The sequence below is a fragment of the Benincasa hispida genome, chromosome 3, assembly GCF_027475165.1.
Source record: "Benincasa hispida cultivar pf3 chromosome 3, pf3_genome.v1.1, whole genome shotgun sequence".
Lineage (NCBI taxonomy): Eukaryota > Viridiplantae > Streptophyta > Magnoliopsida > Cucurbitales > Cucurbitaceae > Benincasa > Benincasa hispida.
The window spans coordinates 18,782,877-18,798,900 of record NC_143480.1 but is presented as its reverse complement, the minus strand read 5'-3'; the positions used below and the strand labels follow the sequence as shown (position 1 = coordinate 18,798,900).

Here is a 16,024-nt window from a genome sequence, read left to right as displayed (position 1 = left end):
TTTATAATTGAGAAGCTTGGAAGTCGGCTTATAAATTCTTAAAGAAATTTAATAAATCCATTCAATTATAAGTTTGTCCATACAAAAATTGAATTAACTGAATTTAAGATTCTTTTTTTATCGATAATTGAATATTTGATCTCGAAGTTGATATAATATAAATTTATATTAATTAATTAGCTATATTCACATTGACGAATTTAATAAATTCTTGAAGTTTTAAAGGTATAATATAGGTAAATGGATTTTTTATTTTTTTAAATCTAATATGCCTTTAAACTTTAAAACAAAATAATTCGTTTACATGCTAAACATTTTATTTTAATTAAGGAACCCATTAGTATTGAATTTTGTCTCTAATAAAATATTAAAATATATAAATTATTAAGATTAATTTAATTTTGTGTCTAATTAAACACTTCAATTTATTCCAAAATGATTTATTTTTTAAATTAAATACTTGAAAATATATTCCAAACACATTATTAATGTCATGTGGGTCCTTTCCAATTTTTTCTTAATATGTCAATATTTTGAAATTTACCTCTAAATTTTATAATCTATATCGTCAAAATATTAGGGGCACATGGGCTCTCGACTTATTAACTTCCCACGCTAATAGGCTCATATGACTTATTGACATCTAACTTTCTCTTATTCACCTCACCATTATTTTTTGCTTAATTTTTAAAATCTCCATGGACGGATTTTGCCATTCACTCTAATTTTCATTGTCTTTAAGGTTTTTTGTTTGTTTGTCGTACTAAAAGAAACTTTAGAATCAACGGAAACAAATCTTTATAAAAAAGAATTGAAGAGTAAATATCGGAATGTAATCCTAATTGTACAGTATAGTAAAACAATGCTGCAAAAAGGATCGAACTTATTTTTGTTCATCTGAATTGAAATTGATTTTTAAAAAGTTTTATAATATTCATAAAATAGTACAACCAAACTATATGGGAAAAAAAAAAAAAAGTTAACAAAAACCCAGAATACACTAAAAAACTTTACACTTCATAAATTAACCAAGCACTCCAAACATAAACATAGATAAATGCTTCCTAAGAATTAATTTATCAATTTGGTTTTCAACTTTCCCCAAAACTTCAAGATTTTTAATTGTAATAAAAATGGCTAACTAAAAATCATTTTGTGGAAATTAAAATCGAAAATTTTAGAAGATTAAAACCAAAGTGTGAAAAAAAAAAAAATTAAAAATAAAAATGGTAGTAGTACTTTTAAGGACATTTTGTAGAATAGAGGGATATTTTGAAGAAATAGGGTGGGGCCAAAAGTTTGAAGAGGCAGCTTAGGTTTCTTTTTAGGTAGGTAATCAAAGACTTAAGGAATCTTTCAAATCTTTCTTAGTAAGGAGGATACCTTTTCTTCGAGAGTTTTCTTAGGGTTTTGTCTAATAGCTTAGCTAGTGTGACCACATTTAGTTTCATCTTACTAACACTGTATTGGAAATTAAACCTAAGATTAAAAATTATATCTCAAAAACACTCATCTAATCCATATATACATTCAACTATTTAGTTGCTCCGTAAACTTTAATAACTTTTAAATGCTCAGCCTCCACCAATTTTTAATCAAAATTTTAAACCTTATTTAGTATTCAATTTTAGGTAACTAACTATCAATTAAAAGCTTTCCAATTTTTTTTTTTTCAGATTTTGTTAAAAATTTGTGTAGAACTTATAATTTATATCAAATTAAACTTTCGAATTTTCATTACCAAATCAATTTATACCCTTCATTTTCATTATTTTTCCTTCATTTCTAGATTTTGCTTGTAAAAGTATCTGAGAATATTAGCAGTACTGAAGCATAATTCTATTACTTTGCTTCTATGAAAAATAAAGCAGGAACTATATAGTTTTTCTTTTTCTTTTCTTTTCTTTTTTTTTTTTTTTGAAATTTTTAAAAATACAAAAATAAGAGAAACTATTTACACAAAATAGCAAAATTTGATATTTTTTTTAATAAAAGTTGATAAAAATCTATCAGTATCTATCAATGATAGAAACTAATATAAGTCTATCATTAATACTATTTACTGATGGAAACTGATAGAAGTCTATCATTGATAAAGACTAATAGAAGTTTATCAGTGTCTATTAGTAATATAAACTGATAGAAGTCTATCAATGATATTATAGTGATAGAAACTAATACAATTCAATCACTGATAGATGCTGATAGAAGTTTATGAGTGTCTATCAGTGATTTTTTTTTGTTATTTCTGTAAATAGTTTGACATTTTTTCTATCTGTAAATATTTTTTTTTTTTTTGCCCTAGCCTTAATCACCTATTTACAATGATAAAATCTTTTTGGACAAATTATCAAAATCATCCTAAATAATGATAATAGTTGTAATTATTTTATCAAACTTTCAATCATACAAATTGAGTCACCAAATTTATATAAATGTTAAAATTGAACTATCAAACTTATAATAATTATAATAATTAGACATTCAAATTATAAAAAATGAACTCTCAAATTTATATAAGTGGTAAAATATTCTCCCATTATAACAATGGTAATTTTGTAATTTTTGAGAAGTTAAAAGGAGAATTAATGCAACTTTTAAGACTTGAAGGGTATTATTGAAATATGAGACATAACTTTGGGTAGTTTGTATAATTTGCCACTGAATATAAATTATATTTTTTTTTCTTTTTGATAAAAGAAAGCCATGTTAAAGTAAAACTTATAAATACGTATACACACAAGTAGTATAAAGTTGCATACATGAAGCAAACTAAAATGTACCAACAGATTGCCATGAAATTTGCTCTCATAAATAGATATGTATATATATTATATACACACACACAAAGATGCTAATATATGTTTATCAAGTTGATTTATCAATGTGACAATATTGCATACTCATGACGAATTATTGAGAATCAGAATAAACAGAGATGGGAAATTTTTTTCCCTTTAATTTCTATTCTCACACACTAACTTTATCAAAAGAATAAGGATTTCTTTTTAGCACAGACTTGACACAAAATCAAGATATTGGTTTCTAAATCTGAAAGGAACAAACATTATCATATAAAAAATATATATAAAGGAATAATGCGTTATTCTCAGTTATATTTATACTACAATAATTTTATTTTCTTAGTCCTTTTTCTGTACTTTTGATTCCATAATATACATAAATTACGAAACAACAACAATAATACACATGGTCTTCATCCTAGCTCAAATAATTAACCTCATAATTTAAATATAAAGTGTCATATTCTGATTCCCACATACTTCTTTTAGTATATTTCTTTCTGAATCACCTCCATTTGGTAAATATGACTATAAGAAAACTTTTTGAAGATTAGATTTTGAATTTTTATTTTTTATTTTTTTAATGTATTTTGTATCTGAAAGAAGGAGATATGATAATTTTAGAATATGAATTTTATTTTTAAATAGTTGGTATAGCTATGAATTTAATTAGAAATAAATCAGTTAACTTATAATGGTGAAAAAACTTATTATGGAATTAATTTTCCATGTTAACAAAAAAGTTATTTCTTGACATTTAAATTTTAGTATTTATTACTCTCTGTTTCTTTTTTTATTTTATTTATTTTTTAAAATAGTATTATTTCTTTTTTTATTTTTTCAAATATATCGAATACATAATTACACACCAACTTGAACATAACTCAATTGTTTAAGATATATATATTTTCAATTGAGAGGTCAAATCATCCAACCTTACTTAAAATCTCTCACCTATAATAAAAGGAGAGAAATTAAATTTACCTAAAATCTTAATCATAGTCAGACTTTACCTAATCTAGTCATATTCACTACGAGAAAAATAAATTACATAAAATAAATGACATAAATTAAGGAGACATTTGACTTATTAATTGTTATAATAAAAATAAAACAAAAATTTGACTTGTTAACATTCTACATGGAATTACAAAAAAGATTTAAAACACCCAAAAACACTCCTATAATTTTGAGAACACATATGCAAGAATGTAACCAATATAAACATTCAACATTTTACGATATTTGTTTTTGTTTTTTTTTTTTTTTTTTTAAAGAAACACTTTACGGTATTATATTTGAACATTTCAATTTAAATTTAAAACGGGTAATCATTAACATTAGATTAAAAAAAGGTGGTAAAATATGAGGAAAAATCTGTAGAATCATTTTAATTGGGCAGTTAAGTAAAGAGTTTATGGTATTGGAGGAGGCAGCTTAAACTTAAAGCAACATATTACAATTAGATTAGATCATAATCCCTAAGATAAGTAGGGCAATTAAGGTGATAATTAATTGACTCATCGAGCTTTGTACCAAATTCCCAATATAATGGCTTAATTATGGATAACTCGACAGCCAACCCTTAATTTTGATTGGGCTTCTCCTCTTCTTCTTCTTCTGGCTAATTATTTGTGTTAGCACCATAAATCGGCAGTCAACCCAAAATGATGGCCTACTTTAGTTAAACCTTTTAATTATCATTATAAAAGTTCTGCTGCTTTAGGCGTTCAGGTACGAAACAGTTTCATAATCAAATTTTTATTTTAATATTTAGATTATTTTATAATACCATTTTGAGTTTGTTCAATTCTAATCGATACACTTTAATAAAATTTTAATTTAGTCTCTTTAAATTAATTTTTTATCAAAATTGGTTAAATAATAATAATAATAAATTTCATGATAAAAAAAATCAAATATATGAATATGTTTCTAAAACTTAGAGTGTGATGTTTGAAAAAATCAACAATAACTAGTGGCTAAAGTTAAGATTCATTGAAAGATAAATTATAAATTTGGTTCCTATGATTTGAAGAATGCTAGAATGTAATCTCTATGGTTTGATTAGATCTTAATAAATGATCCTTATGGAGTTTTACATGGACTATTTATGAAAGTTTTATCAAGCCATAAAAACTAAAATGTAATTCTTAAAACTATGTTGACTAAATTTTAACTTTATTTAAATCATAGGAACCAAATTTAGAATTAAACAAATCTTAATTCGGCCCAAAATAATACTTCAACCTAATATATATTATCATATTTAGTTAAAGTTTAATTAAAGTTTAAGCAATCCAATAGGTAGATTTTTTTCTTTAATTATTGAATTCAAACTTAATGAATTCTTGGTCGACAAAAAACACGTTAATTTGTTTAATACTATTCAAGTTGACATCTTAAAAAAAAAAAAAAAAACAAACAAAACTTTGAATTACCTTTGTCATTCATACTCTGAAAAAATAAATAAATAAAATAGCTTTGTCATATCATAGCATATGAATAAAAAAAGAAAATAAAATGAATATGAGGTCATATTATACCAAAAAAAGAAGAAGAAAGAAAATAGGAGGAAAGGAAGGCAAGGTTTTCGGCGAAGAACATAACCTTTGGGAACACTCATCATTGAAATTTGGTCGTTGATTTGACAACCCACCTCCGCATACACACTCTTAAACATTGATTTTCTTCTTTGAATGGGCCATCACCACAAATAAGACATATTCATTTCTTTTTTTCCAAATTTCAATTGAGTTTGAGTTACTTAATCTCAATGATTGTTAATTATAAGAACAAAAACAATAAACACCCTTCAATTTTAATAATTCCATATTATTGGAAAAAACAACCCTCTCGTCTATCGCATGAATAAGCATAAAATAATAATAGAGAAATTAAACAAAAACAATAAAATTAGTAACACAATAATTTATGCAGAAAAATACTAACTTGAAGAAAACCCATGGCTCACCAGACATAAATCCACTATGTAAAAAATTGTTACAATCACACGTAATATTCTCTCCCATATCCAAATTATAAGAGTATTCTCTCAAAATTGTTGACTATTCACATATTTTTTCTACTCTCTAACTAGATAATACAAAAAGGAAATTAATTAGAGTTTACGCATTAAGCTTAAAATGTTTTTAACTAGGACAACTTGAAACTAAAGGTATGAACTCCTTTTATAGGCTTTGAGCCTAGACATATTATTCAGTTTAATCGATGTGAAGCAAACTACACTTCTAATTTTTATTTTTATTTTTATTTTTTTTTAGAACACGACCTAACTTAAATTAGTTGACATTATGTAATTAAAAAGAAAGGCACTTTACAAGAGAGAGAGCAAGAAGACAGAGTTGGAAATAAGGAGGGGGCCACACATAAGGGATATTGTGGATCAACTTTAGGGTTTTGCAGTGAAAAAAAGAAAGAAGAAAAAGAATGGGTCAGGGCCCAATTAATGTAAGAAATAAGTGTGAGCCAAAATGAATGAATGAAATCCCACTCTATAAGAATTGGTGCTATTGGGCCATCCCCATCCACAAGCTTAGATCCTATTCTTCAACCTTTCACTGTATTTGATTCTTCTCATACTCCCAACTCCTTTTTTAGGGATCTGGACTCGATGCTAAGAAATACTCTCTCATTATCAAAAATTACCAAATATCATAATTTCTAACTCATCTATGGCTACCTTGAAAGTAAATTGGATGTCATCCCCAACAATTCTATTGGGTCTCTCTTATTAATAATTGGTTAGTTCATGTGATCTTCAATTCAGCATTACAGCTCAAGCTTCTCTTTTTCCTATTAAAACATTTATGTTATTTAGAATTATGATCCGAAGATAAGTTAGATTAATTGTATTTTAATAACTATTCTAAAATATATACTATGTCAACAATTGATTCACATGCTAACAAAATTTCAATAATAACAATAATAGTTGCTTTTATAATCATAATGTTGGATTTATAGTTTCGTTACTCCTCTATTTTATTATAAACATTCTTGCAACCAGTCCATGCTATGGTTGATAGTTCCGGTGAAGTCTATTTTTTCGAGAGAACAAGTATATAATTAGGGGAATAAAATGTCAACTTAAACATAGTTCAATTGATTAAGTCATATATCATCAACCAAAAGGTCAAAGATTCAAATTTTCACCCACTTAATAGTTTAATTTATACAATGCCCATAATTCAAGGGTATAGATTGACTTTTTCCCTTGAGAATCAATTATTATTATTTTTTAGTTTGAATATATTATTAGAGTGTAGACTAAAACTATGTAGATGGTTCAATCCACACCACCACATTGTAGCTTGTTTTATGGACACAAGCTCAACTAGCAACCATGTATTATATTATTCTATATTTTATAAATTTGCCATCTTAGTTATCTACTAAGAAAAGCTCTAACTAGTTACTTGATCATTGAATTATTTTTCATGGATTCCTTATATAAAATATTAAAATCTCAAATTGGGTTTAATAATAATATTATTATTTTAAATTAATTGTTTAATAAAAATCTTAAAATAGAGGCTAGCTAGAAACTCTTTTCAGACCACCTGATGTAATTTTAAAAAGAAAAAGGGAAAAGAAGAAAAAAAAGGGACAAATGGGAGATAAAGACATGCAATACATGCAAGGAAAGTAGGAGACGAAAGAGGAGGAGGAGAGAATGGATGTAAATTGTGCCAATTCCAATGATATGGCCAATTCCAATTGTCCCTTTACAAAAACTTTTGTTGTCTCCGAGTCCTTTGGATCTTCGAACCTTCCAAATTTAGAATCCCTTTGTCTCTTCCACAATTCCCTTTCTCATGTTTCTCTGTCCTCTTCCCATATTATTCCATCCCTTCTCACTCACCACACCCAAACTCCAACTTGTACAGTTTCATTTTCCTTCTCTCCCAATGGCTCTCGGAAGGCCTCGTAGTAGCAAGAGATCATCCTCCTCTTCTTCCTATGCTTCCACCGTTACAACCGTCGTCTTCTTAGCCTTATGTGTTCTTGGAGTATGGATGCTCACCTCCAACTCCGTCGTTCCCCCGCAAACCACCACTCGCACTTCTTCTGACTCCTCCTCCACCTCCACCATTGCCACCACGACTGACTTTACATCTTCCTCCGATGAACCCCAACTACTCCCTAAATCCGAGGATAAGGAGGCCACTCCTGCCTTCGAGGATAATCCTGGTGATCTCCCTCTTGATGCTATTAAATCTGACGACAGCGCTAATATTGTTAGCGACGATGCCAAATCTCAAGAGGACCACTCCAAGGACAATGCCAATGATGGGCAAGGATCTAGAGATAGCAATGAGGCTCAATTGTCCGAAGAGAGCACATTGACTCAAAACCAACAAGTGGAAGCAACCCAAAAAATTGAGGAGAAAGTAGACATGGGAGGGAGCCAAGAACAAAATGCTAATTTATCTGATCAAAGCAATGAATCCACAGAGCGTGCGGAATCTGATAATAGTAAATCCAATGATACACCGTTGGAAACTAATGCTCAAGAACAACAACAACAAGTACAAGAAGAGCCCGAAAACAATGCAAATCCACAAGAAATCCAAGCAGAAATTGCAAACGTAGAGCAGCAACAAGCAACTGATGTCCCAGAAATCAGTGGAGACTCTCAAAATGATCGACCGAAACTTGAAACTGAAGGTGAAAAAAACCCACAAGAACCTGAAATTCATAACCAGGACGATGACAAATCCCAACAACAAATACAACAGCAACAAGAACAAGACAACTCAAACACGAGCAACATTGAAGAAACTACCTCGTCTGACCAAAATCAGCCACGAAAGAGACGCCGGCACAACAAAAAGGCAACCGAGGATCAAGAATCACAACAAACAGAATCCAAGGAGAGCCAAGAAGCCCCAAAGGACACAAAAACAGAAATCAAAGTGGAAGAGACGACCACAGCAGTGTCACTTGAGACCTCGGGGATACCGAAAGAGTCGAAGGAGTCCAAAAAGTCGTGGTCAACACAAGCGGCACAATCAGAGAACGAGAAGGATCGTCGGCGGGAAGAATCAAGCACTGATGGCAGCATCTATGGGTACACATGGCAGTTATGCAATGTCACAGCGGGACCTGATTACATCCCCTGTCTGGATAACGAGAAAGCAATTAAGCAATTACGTACTACAAAACACTTCGAGCACCGAGAGAGACACTGCCCGGAGCAGGGACCTACCTGCCTGGTCTCACTCCCAGAGGGTTACAAAAGATCCATTGAATGGCCTAAAAGTAGAGACAAGGTAATATATAGATAGATGAAATTGTGATTTGTGATTAGTCCTTCATGAACCCCTCTGAATTGGATCATATCAATACTTGTCTGTGTTTGTGGATTGCCACAGATTTGGTACCACAATGTCCCACACACTAAGCTTGCCGAAGTGAAAGGCCACCAAAATTGGGTCAAGGTCACTGGCGAGTTCTTGACTTTCCCCGGCGGTGGCACCCAGTTCATCCACGGCGCTCTGCACTACATAGATTTTCTTCAACGGGTAAAATAAAATGATCTCAGACGAGGCTTCAAAATCAAATTCCCTATTTGATTTCAGTATTAGATTGCAATATAAACTAAGATATAAAATGGTTGCAGTCGGTACCAGATATTGCCTGGGGGAAGAGGACAAGAGTGATACTGGATGTAGGCTGTGGAGTTGCTAGCTTCGGCGGCTTTCTCTTTGAAAAAGATGTGCTTACAATGTCGTTTGCTCCGAAAGACGAGCATGAAGCTCAAGTCCAATTTGCCCTTGAGAGGGGAATTCCGGCCATTTCTGCTGTCATGGGCTCACAGCGTTTGCCATTTCCAAGCATGGTTTTTGATATTATTCATTGTGCTCGATGTAGAGTGCCTTGGCATGTAGAAGGTTATATAATCAATCATGGATTTCTCTGTCTTCATAATTTGTAATTACAAACTTTATAGTTAGGTAAACAATACCTTTTTTCCCCGGATGATTTAGGTGGAATGCTTCTCTTAGAATTGAACCGAGTGCTGAGGCCAGGGGGTTTTTTTGTTTGGTCTGCAACTCCCGTGTACCAGACCCTGGAAGAAGACGTTGAGATTTGGAAAGGTAAGTAAATAGGCGAGAAACCAAACATGTTTAACAAACAAGTGAAGCGACTACCACGTTCATGGGTTTTTTCTTTTCTTCTTCAGAAATGTCCGCTTTGACCAAGTCCATGTGTTGGGAGCTTGTGACAATTCAGAAGGACAATCTCAACTCCATTGGGGCTGCCATTTACAGGAAACCAACCTCAAACGAATGCTATGAACAAAGAAAACACAAACGTCCCCCCATGTGCAAAAACGATGACGATCCGAACGCAGCATGGTAAGCAAGCATCAGGGATATCTTGAGCTCTGTTTTCTTCAATGGTTTTAGTTGTTGATGGGATTGATTTTGATTTGAATTGGACTTCCAATTTCAGGTACGTGCCACTGCAGGCATGCATGCACCGCGTGCCGGTTGACAATGCCGTGAGGGGAAGCAGCTGGCCAAAACAATGGCCTCAGAGGTTGCAAGCACCACCTTACTGGCTAAACAGCTCCCAGATGGGGGTTTATGGAAAACCAGCTCCTCAAGATTTCTCAACTGATTATGAACATTGGAAAAGAGTTGTGAATAAAACTTACCTGAATGGATTAGGCATAAATTTGTCCAACATTAGAAATGTAATGGATATGAGATCTGTTTATGGCGGGTAGTGTAGTTCATTCTGTTTCTTCTCAGCTCACCCACAAAACTTTTACTTTTTACTGGAAACGTTTCAACATCTAACATCATGTAAACATTGTCCTTGCAGGTTTGCAGCAGCACTGAGAGACCTTAAAGTTTGGGTAATGAATGTGGTGAATATTGACTCTCCCGATACACTTCCTGTGATCTACGAGCGTGGTCTCTTTGGGATTTACCATGATTGGTGTGAATCCTTCAGCACTTATCCAAGAACATATGATCTACTACACGCTGATCATCTTTTCTCAAAATTGAAAAAGAGGTAGTAGAGATACTTACTGGAGTCCTCCATTTCTATGTTCTTTTAAGCTTCTCGTGCACAGATAACGACCACCTTTTCTCTTATATAGGTGCAAACTACCTCCTGTCTTGGCAGAGGTCGATCGAATAGTAAGACCTGGAGGCAAATTGATCATCCGAGATGAGTCCAGCACGATTGGAGAAGTGGAGAATTTGTTGAAGTCTCTCCATTGGGAAGTTCACTTGACCTTCTCCAGAAACCAGGAAGGGCTGCTGAGTGCTCAGAAAGGCGATTGGCGACCAGATACTTATGCTGAGTCTTCCTGATTTTGTAGACAAAACAGCATCCCATTCTAATAAGATTACCCCCTAGAGAGATTTGTAGACCAGCTAGAATCTTCGGAAGAGTTGCAGTAGGCAATATAGGAACATACCCCTCGCTTGCAATCAGCTGCTTGCAAACTGCGAGAACTAGAGAGAGCGGGAGAGATTTGGTCCACAAATTGTTAGAATTATCCATAAAGTTGAAAATCATTACAAACTATTGTATTTTGATACCCTACGTGGAAGAAAATATATTTTAAGTTAATTTGTTCGTTCCAGCTTCTTGGAGAACTATAAGTACTTTGTCTCTACTGCATATCTGGTTCTTCTTCTAAACAGAAGCTCATATTGCTGGCTAATTTACTAATCAGAAGCTCACGCCTTAATTAAATAGCTGAAATTTTCTTTGAAGATTATTTTATCACGAACATTGGAATACTCTAATTCCAACTTATGAAGAAAATTCATCTTCAATTTGTGTGTTACTACTACATTGATGAGACACAGCCAAAGCGATACAATATCCAAATCAAACACCTTTTCACCATGGTTTCAAATAATGAAAAGGAAAAAAAGCAGATTCTCATTAAAGTAGAGGGAGAAATTTGCAACAGGCTTCTCTGTTGCAGAGTAAAAACGAATAACAAATACTATCAAAAGTTTTCACGAAGTTAAAATTCATCTACACAGCTTATGTAGCTCAAGTTCAATAAATACGTGATTTATCGTTCCAAGAAGGCAATCAACTTGAAGCCAGAAGTTTCTGCAACTGACCACTAGCAACTGCGGCTTTCAGATCTGCAAAAAAAAAAAAAAAACATGAAATTTACTCCACTGAAAAAGACGTAGAAATCTTTAGAATAATTAAGGAGCCAAGAGAGACTCACCATCAGAGCCACCAATGTGCTTGCCATTCACAAAAATCTGAGGAACAGTGCGCTTTCCTGTCAGGTCTAGTAGAACACTCTGAATTTGAGATCCATCATCTACATGTAAATCCGATACCCATTTACATCGTCACGAAAATCCTTCTTCAAACAATTATTAATATTTGCAAACGATCAACAAAATTAAACAGAATAAATACCTCGAAGATCAAGCTCCACAACCAAAGGTTTTTCATGGAGTTCACTGAACATACGTTTGGCACCCAAGCAATATCTTCCAGAAGAATAAAACAACAAATTGAATATTAGTCGCTTAATTATTATCACCACATTTTTGTAGGTTTTGAGTTTTTGTGTAGGAAGATTCCTTCTTTCCATTTTAGGAGAAGCAAAAAGCAAATTTCACTGATAAATGAAATTACAAAAGCGGGAGAGAGAAAAGAAAACTATTGCAGTCGGAAGTTGGAAAACAAGAATCGGGAGTCTCGTTCATTACAAAACACAATCAGTTCTTTGAAATATTAAACTGCAACCTTAAGCTAACATAAAGCAATCTCCATTATCGTCTCTTCAAGAAAGGCAGGGTATCGTACAACCAGGAAGACTAAACAGTGCAAAGAATCCAACCGTAATACTGATCCCAGAATCCAATTGAAAAGATTGCATAAGTGAACAAACAATTTTGATGTTACAATTTACAAAAGCAAGCAATCAAAATGCCATGCCAACCAGATTACTAGAGGCTCATTGCACAAAGCAGGAATTTTAACAACACAATTTATCTGAATAGTAAACGAATTCGGGTCTATTTGAAACTTTTTTTCCCCCAAACAGCCGTACTTAAGAACTAAGCAACATTTAAAAAAAAAAAAAAAAAAAAAAAAAAAAAAAAGTTTCAACGCACAGCCGACTACAGCGATATTTCCATCAGTCAAGACTCACTGATCATTGGAAACCGGTAAGCTAGAAACCACCAAGAACCGGGGGGGGGGCGGGGGGAATCCAAATAAGCTTTTTATTTAAGTCCAAAATTGGTAAAAAAGAAACAATGGAATGAAGCACTCGTATCTATATCCATTTATCGAAAATCCGAGAATCGCTAATATTAGAATTTCAGGTTCATTAGCAGCAACAACTCATTAAAATAATGATTGATTGATTGATTACTATGTGTAGACATACTGCAATGAACCCACCGAATGAAGCAGGAAATGGCAAAAAGAAAAAAGAATGAAGCGTATGTTTGTGTAACAAAAAAGGAAGAGAGACGAGGAGAACATACGGGCAGTAGGATTTGGAGAACATAGCAATCCTGTTAGAGTAGATGACGTTGTGAACGAAAGCGGAAGTGGAAGTGGCAGCTTCAACTCCGGTAAGCCCATCTCTCGGCGAAAGGCCGGAGAGGGTGATCACCGCCACAACCAGAGTCAACTGAAACTGAAATCCCCGCAACACCATCCTCCAAAATTACACACAATCCTTCCACCCCCAAATCTTCATATATGTATTATGAGGCCCATTGGGCCTACTGGGCCTTTTTAACGGATCAACACCGTCTTTCTGTTTCTCCCGTACGTAACGTAACCGACCGCTCAGCTCTTCCCCCACTAATTCATGAATATGATGTAACAAATTTTAATTAAAAAAAGGAAAAATAACGAAAAGATATTTTAAGTCCCTTTCGATCAAGATTATTGGCTCAGCTTTTTTCTTTTTCAAAGCGAAATTAAAGAACTATAATTGTTTGAGTGATAAAAATCAATGTCATTAGGTTCATAATTTTGAAAGAAAAATAACATTTCAATTAACTCGAAAATTATAATAATCGAATTCAATAGTCAACAACCTCGTGCCGTGCCATGACATATGATGAAGAAGTTCTTATGGAAACAGATACATACACATCGATTTCTCATAAAATCAAGCTACAATAAACGGATTCGGATGATTCAATTTGAAATTCAGTGAGTTTACAACAAGACACAGATTGAAATACAGATTTATAAAACTAGGGCTCGAATTGAAATCTCAAGATTTGGTCGCCGAACCTTTCTCGCAAAGCTTGTTGTAATCTTCAAGCTCTTCGTAATATATGTCCCACACACATCGAACGCATCCACTCCCACAACAATCCCCCGGCAACGGCTTCTCCGGCGGTGGTGGCAATTTCACGTTCTTCTCTTTCTTTTCTTTCTTCTCCGTACCTTTCTCCTTCGAATCAACTGATGATTGCATTTCTCTGGTTCCCTCACTTGCCATGATCGAATTAGGGTAAATTCTTGGCGATTGGAAATTGGGAATTATTTTAGCAGGGACTCGTCTCATAGCCCAGGGGAGATGCGGCCGCACATACTCTGGCCTTAATTGGCGAAGACAATTTGAATTGAGATTCGACAAAGAAGACAGAAAAAGAGAAGTCGGAGTGAAATTTTGCTCGATCAATTTCATCAAAAGAATAGATCTCCCCGACAGCCAATTGTAGCTTCTTTTCGTCGGAAGGGTCAAACTCGATCAAAATTGGATAATTGAAAACCGGTGCGCCCTAATAATCCGCATCAAACCCGACATGTCGCCGCCCTGAGTTTCAATTGGGCCGGTGGCCCACTTCCAATTTGCCAGCCCAAATCCAGAAAAAATGGGTTGAGAAAAAAAAAAAAAAAGAAACAGAGAATTCCAAATTGACAGAAATTTAGAATATGCTGTTTGTGAGTTGTATTGGATTTTGATCACATGATGTTTGTTTTAAGCTTCGACATCCGAGGTTTCGATAGTATGAACTACTAACACTAATTTGCTTATTAATGTCAGATTTCGATAATATTTTTTTCGTTACTTGTCTTATTCAATTTTCTATATGCTCATACCTAACTTTTCATTACTTCCAGAAAAAAGAAAAAAGACGAATTTTCCATTATACTTTTATATTACTATTTTTATTATTTTTTTTTACCTATAATTAAGGGTGAACCAAAAAAAAAAAAAAAAAAAAAAAAAAAAAACTGTATATTAGATTAGGAAATTTGTATTTTTTTTTTTTTTTTTTTTTTTTTTTTTTTTTTTTAATTATAAATAATTAGATATGTATCATTTTTTTAAAAATAATTGCATATATAGAAAATATTTGGAAGATTCGGTTGAATTTTTTTTTTATTCTTAAAATAACCTTCTCAAGCCTACGTCTTCTTCATGCTCACGTCTCTGTTCTTTTTTTCATCTTTGTTGTGTTCTTCATGCACGATTTTTAGGTAGGCTTCTCCATTCTCCTGCTTGCATCTATCTTCTTTCCCTCAAGCTCATGCGCGTTTTTCAGGTATGTTTTCTTCATTCTTCGTTGTGCAATTTTGAGAGGAATAATTGATCAATTTTTTGCTCGCGATTTAGTATTTCTCATCCTCTCTGTTTTTTTTTTTTAAATCTAATTTCGTTTCATCCTTTACTCATGTCATTCTTTCTCTCAGGTCTAGGTCACAATTCTTCCTCAATTTTTGGATTCGGTTCATCTAGGTTTTTTAATTTGTTTTAATTGTATTGTTTTAGGTTTCATTGATGTTTAATTGAAGTATGTTGATGTTATTATTCGATTTGATGATTTCTACAAGTTTTATCTACTTTAATTTTTCTTTTGAGGCTTCATGGGTTAATTTTTGTTTTGATTTATATTTAGACTTTTTTTAATCAGTCATGAACTTCCTAATCATTGATATTAGTCTACTATTAGTAGATACATATCGGAGTTTATCATTGATAGATACTGTTTTCTATTTACTATACTAGTCTATCAATGTTATGAGTTTAATTTGCGTTTCTTGCAGTGATTTGGAAATTTGATTAAGCTTATAGCAGTGGTGTTTCGTAATGGATAGTGGGATGATAAACATAATTACTTGAATTACAAGACTAAAGGTGTATTGATTGATGAGATTATGTGTTTTGAGAATTTTGTGAGTTTGATATTAAAGGAAATTCAATTGGATGCATC

At 32.6% G+C, this 16,024-nt stretch overlaps 2 protein-coding genes across 3 annotated transcripts; one reads left to right on the top strand and one right to left on the bottom strand.

Annotated features, from left to right (window-relative positions):
• Positions 1 to 7,499: 7,499 nt before the first annotated feature.
• Positions 7,500 to 11,161, top strand: LOC120072950 (S-adenosyl-L-methionine-dependent methyltransferases superfamily protein). Its single transcript, XM_039025485.2, has 8 exons — positions 7,500 to 9,100; positions 9,203 to 9,352; positions 9,451 to 9,721; positions 9,818 to 9,928; positions 10,015 to 10,189; positions 10,287 to 10,559; positions 10,662 to 10,856; positions 10,945 to 11,161. The coding sequence occupies exons 1-8, from the start codon at positions 7,643 to 7,645 to the stop codon at positions 11,159 to 11,161; spliced, it is 2,850 nt and encodes a 949-aa protein (XP_038881413.2). The 5' UTR covers positions 7,500 to 7,642.
• A 557-nt stretch (positions 11,162 to 11,718) lies between these two features.
• LOC120072948 (Glutaredoxin family protein) lies at positions 11,719 to 14,702 on the bottom strand. 2 transcript variants are annotated; one of them, XR_016528145.1, is made up of 4 exons: positions 14,094 to 14,702; positions 12,246 to 12,319; positions 12,046 to 12,144; positions 11,719 to 11,956 (listed from the first exon to the last, which is right to left on the bottom strand). XR_016528145.1 is itself a non-coding variant. In XM_039025484.2 (4 exons), the coding sequence occupies exons 1-4, from the start codon at positions 13,501 to 13,503 to the stop codon at positions 11,901 to 11,903; spliced, it is 405 nt and encodes a 134-aa protein (XP_038881412.1). In that variant the 5' UTR covers positions 13,504 to 13,652; the 3' UTR covers positions 11,719 to 11,900. The 2 variants fall into 2 exon arrangements, 1 of the variants encoding a protein (XP_038881412.1); XM_039025484.2 differs by lacking the exon at positions 14,094 to 14,702 and adding an exon at positions 13,328 to 13,652.
• Between the last annotated feature and the right edge of the window lie 1,322 nt (positions 14,703 to 16,024).